This window comes from Amphiprion ocellaris, chromosome 20 (assembly GCF_022539595.1).
Source record: "Amphiprion ocellaris isolate individual 3 ecotype Okinawa chromosome 20, ASM2253959v1, whole genome shotgun sequence".
Taxonomy (NCBI): domain Eukaryota; kingdom Metazoa; phylum Chordata; class Actinopteri; family Pomacentridae; genus Amphiprion; species Amphiprion ocellaris.
Window position 1 is genome coordinate 26,390,381 of NC_072785.1, and position 11,842 is coordinate 26,402,222.

Below are 11,842 nucleotides of genomic sequence, written 5' to 3' on the forward strand. Positions count from 1 at the left end.
GAGGAGAACTTTTTGACATTTATCCTTCACTATTGACTGTTTGCTAAATGTGACTTTTAGGTCCATAAAATGAATTTTTATGCACATTTTGACGTGTTGCATATGAAAAATTTAATGGAAAAGACAAAAATGTAAATGGATTTTTTCATGGTTGGTACTGATTATTAGTATTAAACAAGACTGATAAGGGACATTTGGAGCCGACATTTGCACCAAAAAAAGATTCAAGGCAAATAAAGGATGAAAGTCTGGCCTAAAAGCTCCTCTCTGGTTATTGATTAAACCCTTAAAACCCTAAAAACTCATCTCAAAGTCACAAATCCATAAGTTTTTCCCATTAAAATGATCCATTCCTGCCTTAGAAGAGCTTAGATGTTACTTTACTTTCCATTCGCTGCAGCTCTCCACACCAGCTCACCTACAACTCTGCACACCATAAAGCATTGGAGTAGTAATAATGTAAGAATAACGACACAGAAAGCCAGGATTTGTTACGTACAAAACCCTGAAAGTTTGAATCTGAGTTTTTGAATCTGTATTTTTAAACTTTTCCACATAAAAACTGCCGTTTCAAGGTAGAAAAACACTCAACCATGGTGTTTACTGCTTGTCCGCTCATGCTAAATCCTGTAACGTGAAAAATCTCCATCTGGACGTGCTAACAAGGTTAAAAAAAACTAGATTTTCAGCAGAAAGAAAAGCTTCAAGGTCCTTAAAACGCATTTTCTCATCCAGTTTTTAACGAGTCCTGCCAAACACATGAGAGATGATCTACATTCACTTTTCAGCTGGAAAACGCTGACCTCATGTTTTTCTTTGGATCCATTTGACAACATCTCTGCCAAAAACAATCATACTTAAACACACTGATGAAGCAGATTAGCTTCAGAGTTCTGGAGGTAACTCTTCATAAACAACGGACTGTTGCACTTTTTGCAGCGAATGAAACCGAGTTTTCCAAATCGTGCAGCAGAACTGGAGCTCTGTAAGCTCACGACATCCCTGAGTTGTGTTTGTAACGGAACATGTCGTTAATCTGAGCTCAGACACGATCGTTAACAGCACGTTTAACCCGATTCTCTCATCAAGTGTTTATATGGTCACATGTCAGGACGGGAAACTGTTGCCGAACCAGTCAGAATAAAAACAGTCTAATGGGGAAATCTGGGAGGCAAATTAAAGATTAAAAATGCAAGAAGATTAGACTAAATATGAGATAGTAAAAGCTGACTGATCTGAGAAGCTGCTGGATACTGAAAGTGTTAAAAACTGAAGAATAATGTCGAGAAACTGCAGAAATAAAATCGCTGCTGAGAGAGAAGAAGAAGAAGAATCTCCACAGATGACATCATCAGTGAATGAAAGGCTGCTAAGGAACACTTAAATAGTTAAAGAGAAAGAAAAGGAGGGAAGGAAAGGAGAAGGGTGGGACTAAATAATAATAGAGAAAGAAATGAGACGAGAAAGGAGGATAAAATGAGGAAATGTGAGACAGAAATGAAAGAAAGGAGGGATGGAAAAGACCGAAAGTGAAAAGAAAGGAAGAGAAGAAATAATGTAGATGTATGAAAGGAAAGAAAGAAATTAGCAAATGAAAAAGATCAGATAAAAACAGAAGGAAAGAGGGAAAGAAAACAGTACAAGACAGAACAGAAAGAACGTAAGAAGAGCAGAAAAACAGAAAAGACAAAAAAAGAAAAATGACAACAGAAACAAGGAATGGATGATGGAAAGTAGGAAAGATAGAAGAAACAAAACGACAAAGAGGAGGAATGAAGGATAAAAAGCTAGAAAGTAAAAGGAAGGAATACAATGATGGATGGATGGATGGATGGATGGATGGATGGATGATGGATGGATGGATGGATAGCTGGACGGATGATGGATGAATGGATGGATGGATGGATGGATGGATGGATAGATTGACGGACGGATGATGGATGGATGGATGGATGGATGGATGGATGGATGGATAGATAGACGGACAGATGATGGATGGATGGATGGATGGACGGATGATAGATGGATGGATGGATGGATGGATGGATGGATGGATGGATGGATGGACGATGGATGGACGGATGAATGGATGGATGGATGGATGGATGATGGATGGATTGACGGACGGATGATGGATGGATGGATGGATAGATAGACGGACAGATGATGGATGGATGGATGGATGGATGGACGGATGATAGATGGATGGATGGATGGATGGATGGATGGATGGATGGATAGACAGATGGATGGATGGATGGATGGATGGATGGATGGATGGATGGATGGACGATGGATGGACGGATGATGGATGGACGGATGGATGGACGACAGACAGACAGACAGACAGACAGACAGACAGACAGACAGATAGATAGACAGATAGATAGACGGATAGATAGATGGATGGATGGATGGATGGATGGATGGATGGATGGATGGATGGATGGATGGATGGATGGATGGATGGACGATGGATGGATGGATGGATGGATGGATGGATGGATGGATGGATGGATGGATGGATGGATGGAAAAAATAAAGCAGTAACAAGGAGCAGAACAAGAAGAGAGAAGGCAAAACTAACAGGAAAGAAAGAGAACAAAAGAGAAAAAGTAAGATTGGAAGAAAGAAAGAAGAGAGAATAGAAAGAAAGAACAGAAAGACAAAGCATGAAAGAGAAAGAATGAAATAAAATGACAGAAAAAAGAGAAAGAAAGAAAACAAAAGATAAAGAAAAATAAAGACAGAATGAAAACTAAAGAAAAGGAGAAAAAGCAAAAAAGAGAAAGAAAGAAAAGCAAAAAAGGAAGAACGAAAGAAAGAACCAGTTTCCAGAACAAGCTGCAGCTAATTATCAGTTTTCTGTTCGACCTGTTTACAGTTCAAAGATCCTCCTGATCCCAGACCAGCTCAGAGTTCACCTCCAACACACTGATTCATTCTCATTGATGGTCCTCTGAAGCAGCTTCTTCTTCTTCTTCTTCTTCTCTTCCTGCTGAAGCATCGAAGCCACAGCTTGTTCTAGAATTATTAAATTATTAAACCTGAGAAACAGCTTCTAATGATTCTCTGCTGCAGAACCTCAGACTCATTACTGCTGCAGGAAACTTGTACACAAACATACCAGATAACTGCATCTATTCTGCTGATCTGTGGGTCCTAGAGGGGCAGATGCAGTCTCTTAGCACTCTCTGGGTGATAAAATAATCAAGTTTTCAGCAGAAAATAATGGATTTTAAAGTAGTTTTATTCTCATTTGTGTCTTTAAAGCTGCAGGTAGCTTAAATTTGATTAATTTCTGCTAAAAACCTGATTATTTAATCATCAAAAAAGGCAAAAACTGAGATGTTCTCCTTGTGCAGAAACCACCACTGAGACAGTTTAATAAAATACATCCAGTTGTAGTCTGAGATTATGTGGAAATGCTTCTTTTAGATAAAATTTGCCAGTTTAGATTAGAAAAACTGTACAGGAATTAATGCATTTTAAGCTACAGGTTTTGCATCTTTTTACACTTTTGCTCAACCTGCACACGTTTTATAATCTGAGCTATCAAAGTCTGCAGAAAAACAGCTCACATTTTGGCTTTTTGGTGATAAAACTATTTTGTTTTTTGCAGAAATTAATGGTTTTAAAGTACTTTCACTCTCATTTGTGTCTCTAGAGCTACAGGTTATACATGTCTTTACATTCAATGGAACAGGTTTTATAATCTGAGCTGTCAAAGTCTGCAGAAGGACAACAGCTAGTTTGTGCTCCTTTGATGATCAAATGATCAGGTTTTTAGCAGAAATTAATCACATTTAAGGTAGTTTTATTGTGTTTTTAAAGCTATGGGACTCCAATCTATTTACATTTAATGGAAAATGTACACGTTTTCTAATTTAAACTGGCAAATTTTACATAGTAAACTAAAAGAAGCTCCAGTGTGCAGCATTCTGACACAAACTCAATGTATTTTATTGATCTGTGTGTCTTAGTGTGTTAGGTTTTGTCTGCAGAAGGACAACAGTCTGGTTTTTGTCCTTTTGGTGATAAAATAATCAGGTTTTTCGTAAATATTAATGAGATTTAAGATACTTTAACTGTGTCTCTATACACTTAATGCAACCTGCACAGATTTTCTAGGGAAAAAAACTTGATTTTTGCACTTTTGGTGATTAAGTAATCATGCTTTTAGCAGAAATTAATCAGATTAAAGGTAGTTTAACTGTATCTCTAAAGTTACAGATCTTGTATCTCTTTACACTTAATGGAAAATGCACAGATTTAAGCTGGAAAATGTTTTCCAGTAAACTGAAAGAAGCTCCAGTGTGCAGCATTCTGACACAAACTCAATGTATTTTATTGATCTGTGTGTCTTAGTGTGTCAGGTTTTGTCTGCAGAAGGAGAACAGCTTGGTTTTTTGTCCTTTTGGTGATAAAATAATCAGGTTTTTAGTGGATATTAATGAGATTTAAGGTACTTCAACTGTGTCTCTTTACATTTAATGCAACCTGCATAGATTTTCTGATCTAAATTGACAAATTTATTGCTTTAGTCAACTAAAAGAAGCTCCAGTGAGCAGCATTTTGACACAAACTCACTGTTTTTCTAATCTAAGCTGGCAAATTTTATCTAGTAAACTAGAAGAAGCACAAAACCTCAGAGTACAACTGGATGTATTTTAGAGAACAGCTCAGTTTTTGTGCTTTTTGTGAACAAATAATCATGTTTAAAGCAGAAATTAATCAGTTTAAGCTGCCGGTTTTGAATCTCTTTACATTTAATGGAACAGCTTTTGCAGTTGTTGCTCTTTTTTTGAAAAACTATCACCTTTAAAGCAGCAATTCATCAGATGTAAGGTAGTTTCTCTGTGTCTCTGAAGCTACAGGTATTGAATCTCTTAACATTTAATGCAACCTGCAGAGATCTTCCCTTAGTAAACTGAGAAATGCTCGTTTCTGCAGCTTTTCCACAAAACCTGTGAGTGTAACTGGATGTATTTTGGAGACCAGCTCAGTTTTTGCCCTTTTGGTGCTTAAATAACCACCTTTAAAGCAGAAATTAATCAGATTAAAGGTACTTTCACTGTGTTTCCAAACCTACAGATCTTGAATCTCTTAACATTTTAATGCAAACTGAACATATTTTCTAAATGAAAATGGTAAATTTATTGTTTTAGTGAACTGAAAGCAGCTCTAATTTCCACAAACTTAGAGAACAACTGGATGTATTTAATCAGTCAGTTTTAGTGGTGGTTTCTGCAGAAGGAGAACAGCTGAGCTTTTGTCCTTTTAGTTGGTCAAATAATCATGTTTTTGGCAGAAATTCATCAGATCTAAGGTCACTTCACTGTGTCTCTAAAGCTACAGGTCTTGAATCTCTTTACACTTGATGCAACAGCAAACCTGCACACACTTTTCTAATCTAAACTGACATCTTTTTTATTTCTCTAGTAAACTGTAAGAAGCTCCAGCATGCAGCATTTCCACAATCTTACACAACAACTGGATTAATCTTAGAGAACAGCTCAGTTTTTGTCCTTTTAACTGATCAGTCATGTTTTTAGCATAAATTAATGCACTTTAAGCTACAAGTTTTGCATCTTTTTCCTTCTAAAGCAACCAAGAATCTTCTACTGTAAATTGAGAGAAGCTCCTTCCTGCAGCATTTCAACAAAACCTCAGAACAGCTCAGTTTTTGTCCATTTAGTTGATCAAATAATCGTGTTTTTAGCAGGAATTAATGCACTTTCACCGACAAGTTTTGCATCTTTTTGCCCCTAATGCACACATTTTCTAAGCTGGCAAACATTTTATTTCTCTAGTGAACTGAAAGAAGCTCCAGCATGCAGCATTTCTACAATCTTACACAACAACTGGATTAATTAATGCACGTTCAGCTACAAGTTTTGCATCTTTTTCCTTCTAAAGCAACCAACTGAGAAGCTCCCTGCTGCAGCATTTCCACAAAACCTCAGAGAACAATTGGAATTATTTCAGACAACAGTCCTTTTAGTTGATCAAATAATCATGTTTCTTCATTCTCTAACCTGACCTGGTAAACTCCCAGCAGATCCTGTTCATACCAGCCTCCCCTACAGAACACTGAGCGTCACCCCTGCAGGATGTGTCTGAACCGGGCCTCCACTGACCCCCTGGAGGTGGAGGTCCTCCACTGACCCCCTGGAGGTGGAGGTCCTCCACTGACACCCTGGAGGTGGCGGTCCTCCACTGACCCCCTGGAGGTGGAGGTCCTCTCGGGAGAAGCCCGACTTTTCCGCCTCACATGCGCGCAAAACGGTTTAGGAGACGCGCGACGCACGGGACTTATGGAAAGCCTCTTACGGCTGTGTTACCGGGAGCTGGAGCTTCTACACAAAGAGACGGAGCCGGACGGAGGCTCCCAGCTGTGCACCTCCACCTCCTCCATCAACATGCAGCACACACTCTCCTGCAGCGCGTCCCTCCCCTCCGGCGCACACTCACTATGAGCGGGATGGTCCTGTCGTCCCGGTGGATGATCTCCAGCCGCCCGGGCACCGCCGCCTTCTGCCCGTGGCCCCTGCGGGTCTGCGACGCCGACGACGACGACGACGCGGCGGCCGACTGGGGCTTGCTGTCCTGCCACAGGTAATAAAACGTCCCCAGGATCCAGGCGACGGTCAGAATGGCGATGGCGTTGGCCCGTATCCTGCGCATGGTGAGCCCATACGGAGGGCTCCGGAGGCGAGCTGGGTGTCCGGGCTGTGCGTCGCTGCAGACGGCGGCAGAAGGTGCAGCTTCCTCCTCCTCCGCCCCGCCGGTGCTGGTTGAAGGCGCAGCGCAGTGAACGCAGCCGCTCCGCGTCGCTCTCTGCTGGGATTTGCGCACTGACGGAGCCGCGGTCCTAGCGCCGAGTCATACCATCATCCAGCCGGAGGAGGAGAGGAGGAGGAGGAGGAGGAGGAGGAGGAGGAAGATGTCCAACCTGCATCCAGCCGCTCAGCTGCGCGTTCATGAGCAGATCTGAGGAGAGGAGGAGAAACAGGAGGCTCGCGTCTCCGTTTCTGCTTCTTTGATCCACTTTTTATTCCCCCCGAGAGGAAATCTGCGGCTTGTTTTAATCACAGGAACATCACCTCTTTCCCTTTAAAAGCCAGAGCCCTTCCCCTCTCTGGATCTTTATGGAGCGTTAAGAGCAGAGCTGGAGAGTAACGGAGTACTTTTACTCAAGTACTACAATGGTTTAATTTGCATAATTTTACACATTTGTTAAATTAAGAATTTGGTTTGTGGGATTTTTTTCTGAGTATTAGTTATTTGAATGTTTCCAGCAGGTATCATCAATAAAAATAGCATAAAGAGCAGTGCTGGAGAGTAACTATGTACATTTACGCGAGTGCTGAACAGGTTTAAGGTACTTTAATCTGCATAATTTTACTAATTTTTAAGGTAAGAATTTGGTTTGTAGGATTTTTCATTCCGATTATTGGTAAATTATTGGATTTCCAGCAGGTATCATCCTTAAACAGGATATAAAGAACAGAGCTGGAGAGTAATCGAGTACTTTTACTCAAGTACTGCAATGGTTTAATTTGCACAATTTTACAAATTTGTCAAAGTAAGAATTTGGTTTGTAGGATTATTTATTCTGAGTATTAGTTGTTTAAATATTTCTAGTATAGATCATCAGTAAAAATAATATAAAGAGCAGAGCTGGAGAGTAACTGAGTACATTTATTGGAGTACTGCACCTGGAACAGCAAATATTGTTCTTTAAACTCCACATGATTTTACCATAATTTGCCCCTGAGTCTTTATTCTGAGTGAAAATTAATCAAATTGTATTTAATTAACCAGTGATGAAGTATTTAATAATGATCATTTTCTACCTTGAGAGCAGTAACTGAGTATATTTACTCAAGTACTGCATATGGAACAGGTTTGAGAGTAAACTTTAGCGGTAAATATTGTACTTTCAGCTCCACTATATTTATTTTACAGCTCTAAATACGTGTTGCATTACAGATTAAGATTATAAATAGTTATCAGAAAATAAACCGATCTTGGTGTGCTTGACTCCACAAAAGAAATACTTTTACTTCTGATAATAAAGTGCATTCTGCTCTCTGTATATAGTACTCTTATTTTAACTTTACTTTAATTTTACTAATTTGTGTGTTTGATTTCCCGCAGGTATTATCACTAAACTGAAAATAAAATAACATGAAGAGTCGCAGTGCAGAGTATCTGAGTACATTTACTGTAATTACTTGTTACTACAGATTATTATTCTAATTATTATTAGATATTATATTATTTGTCACAATTTGGCCTCTCAGAGTCGGCTGTTATGGAAAAGAAAAGCCGTCACATCATCACAACACATCACTGATTAACTGCTCAGAGAGAAACAGTAGACTTGTTTTGTTTTTCTCTATAACATAATATTCTAAATTCTTTGAGTGGATTAATCAAAAATAGCTAAGAAGAAATGGATTGACTGAACATTTGTGCTTATCTTCAATGTTAAACTGGAAAAAACAGCAGCTCAGAACTGGAACATGTTTGGATATCAGGGTCATTTTGACAATTTAAGTCATTTTGACATTTTCTCACTGATTTTATGTTCAATCCTGCAGAAAAATTGAACATACAGGGCTGCAAATGAATACTTTTTGTCAGTTTTTTTATATTTTAATCACATATCAACTTAGGCTATAAAACATAAAAAGTATCATTCACAGTGTCTTGGTGACACCTTAAGGTGCATTTTTTTTCAGTTTGCTGTGATATAAAGCAAAGAAAATCAGCAGTTTCTCATATTAGAAAAGCTAAAATCAGCCATTTTTTAGGTCTTTTATTTGAGAAAATCTATAATTTATAACTTATGCCAATCAGCTAATCAATTATTTTAAGCAACATTTAAATATAGTTCTATTTAGATGAATATTTGACTATAATATGTGTGATTTTCTTGTTTATATTGGGGGAAGTTCATTCAAATTATTCTAAAAAAGACAGTTTCTCATTGATTTGTGGTGATATTCAACCATGCAGACAGTTTTTGAGAGAAATTATGGAAGTACATACAGTTTCCTTTGTGGTTTTCAAAGCATTAAAATCACATAAAAATTAAAACATTTGCATATACTTGTTAATGCAGGAACCAGCTCCCTGTTCCTCTTCATCTACAGACATTCTGCACCTTTAACCCTGTAAAACCCACTGTTGCAGAAATGCAGCAGTTTTACTTTTTAATTTATTATTATTATTATTATTATTATTATTATTATTATTATTATTATTATTATTATTATTATTAAATAATTAATAATAATAATAATAATAATAACAACAACAACAACAACAACAACAACAACAACAACAACAACAACAACAACAACAACAACAACAACAACAACAACAACAACAACAACAACAACAACAACAACAACAACAACAACAACAACAATAATTATTATTATTATTATTATTATTATTATTATTATTATTATTATTATTATTATTATTATTATTATTATTATTATTATTTTCTAGTTTATATATGTGTGTGTATATATATGTACACACACACATATATATATACACACTTATATATATATAATATATACAGTATTTTATTTAGATTTTATTTTGTTTATTTACTTTTTGCTCATTTTCTTCTCTATTTGAGTTTATATATTATTGCTATTATTATTTTTTTTAGTTTTAGAATTGTTTTTGCTCATATATATATATATATATATATATATATATATATATATATATATATATATATATAAAAAAATAAATAAATATATATATATAAATAAATACAATTTATTTATTTATTTTTGCTCATTTTTTGCTATATTTGGGTCTTACAGGGTCAATAGTGATTATTTCTTCTGTATAAAAGGAGTTTAAATGTAAACCTGGTCGAATAAAAACCATAAAGCATCAGGATCCACTGCAGGCAAATGAGAAAATATGTTAATTTAAATGAACTGACCGGAATCTAAATGGAATCTGCACATTTACTGCAACATATTTATCCTCCCTGCATAAGAAGACTCATTATTCTGTCAGTGCATTTTAAATTATGCATTTAAATTAAGGGCCTGCAGCTCACACACACACACACATACACACACACACACACACACACACACACACACACACACACACACACACACACACACACACACACACACACACACACACACACACACACACACACACACACACACACACACACACACACACACACACACACACACACACACACACACACACACACACACACACACACACACACACACACACGGCTGAATTGATCAAGACTTCACATGAATATTCGCTGCTCTCCAGTTAATTCTGGATTTGCACAGATGACCTCCACGAATAAATCCGAAAAAAAAAGAAAGAAAATAAAAGAATCTGAATACATTAGAGCGAGTGGACGCCTCTCAAAAATCCATAACCGCCTCTAAACGGCTGCACACACCAGCAGAGAAATCAGAGCAGCAGAATAACAGCCCAGAGGCACAACAGAGCTGAGGAGGCTGAAATGTTCTCATCTCACTCCTGCTCGGCTATGAGAAAAGGGAAAAACAGCCAACAGCATGAGCTCATCTGACCCCACCTCTCAGCACCACAGCTGGAACAGCAGCACGGCATCAGGCGGACGTTTCCTCATGACAAACACGAAGAAGGCTGATCTGGAGACAGCAGGGGAGCTGGAGGAGACCAAAGCATGACAGGAAAATCCATGAGTGGCCTTTGTGTCATTAATCTGTGAAGCATTCAGGCAATTATTGTAGGAAGATTAACTGCTTGTTGTGCCAAGTTTCAGTTTAAATGAACAAATCTGCTTATTCTTTGGTTGGTTTTTTTTTTTTACATCTAGTGTTGCTACATCCTAATAAGGCCTCATTTATGACTTGTAGTGGCTTTAATAAAGGTGTTTAACCCTTAGCGGGTCAAAAATGACCCAGTGAGGTCGTTTTCTTGCAATATCTTTGTAATGAAAAGTTTTTATTATTTCATATTCCAGCTGTTCCTCATAAAGCATGCTTTTGATATCATTCCATTTATATTTGTAAATTGCCTTTAGTAATTTTAAAGAAATTGTAATATTTGTATTACTACCTCACACTCTTTATACTGATAACCAATCTGAGCTTAAAATTGTGATATCAAATTTTAAAAAAAAACTATTTTATTCTGTATCTCTCGATTTAGAATTTGCCAAATATAAACCGTTTGTTCTAACCAGATTCTGTAAAAAGTCAAAAATTCTGTGCTTCTCATCACATCTGTTAAACCTTTAGTGACTCAGCTGCAAGCAAAAGTCATGTAACAAAAATTATTTAAATCTAAGCTGTTTCATCAAAATACCTTTATTCTGTCTTTTTTCAAATGCTAATTAAGTAAAAATAAACCCTTTAAATCAACCAGATTGTCAGAAAGCCATGACTGACTCAGCTTCAACCAACAGTGAAAATAATCACTTTATTCTGTCTCATTTTAAAAAATGCCAAAAATGAACCATTTACACCATCCAGATTCTGCTAAAAACAAATAATTCTGCGCTCCTCGTCACAACAGTGAAGCCATAAATGACTCAGCTGTTGTCAACTGTCATGTGACAAAAAATGTATTTGTATTTGTTCTCTAAAAAGGAAAAAATTCTGCTCTTTTTGTCACAACTGTGAAGCCATTAGTGACTCAGCAGTAATGAAGAGTCTTGTGGCAAAAATTATTCAAATCAAAGCTTAAAATACTGATATTTTACTAAAAAAAACACTTCATTCTATGTCATATTTTTTTTAAATGCCAAAAATAAATCTTTTAGGCTAAAATATTAACA

At 37.0% G+C, this 11,842-nt stretch overlaps 1 protein-coding gene across 1 annotated transcript in view; it reads right to left on the reverse strand.

Annotated features, from left to right (window-relative positions):
* The window catches only part of galnt16 (UDP-N-acetyl-alpha-D-galactosamine:polypeptide N-acetylgalactosaminyltransferase 16), a 60,904-nt gene extending 53,930 nt beyond the window's left edge, over positions 1-6,974 (reverse strand). Inside the window, exon 1 of the mRNA XM_023277747.3 lies at positions 6,475-6,974. Coding sequence (XP_023133515.1) covers positions 6,475-6,687 — 213 coding nt within the window. The 5' untranslated portion in view covers positions 6,688-6,974. The remainder of the gene's footprint in view (positions 1-6,474) is intronic.
* Positions 6,975-11,842: the final 4,868 nt, after the last annotated feature.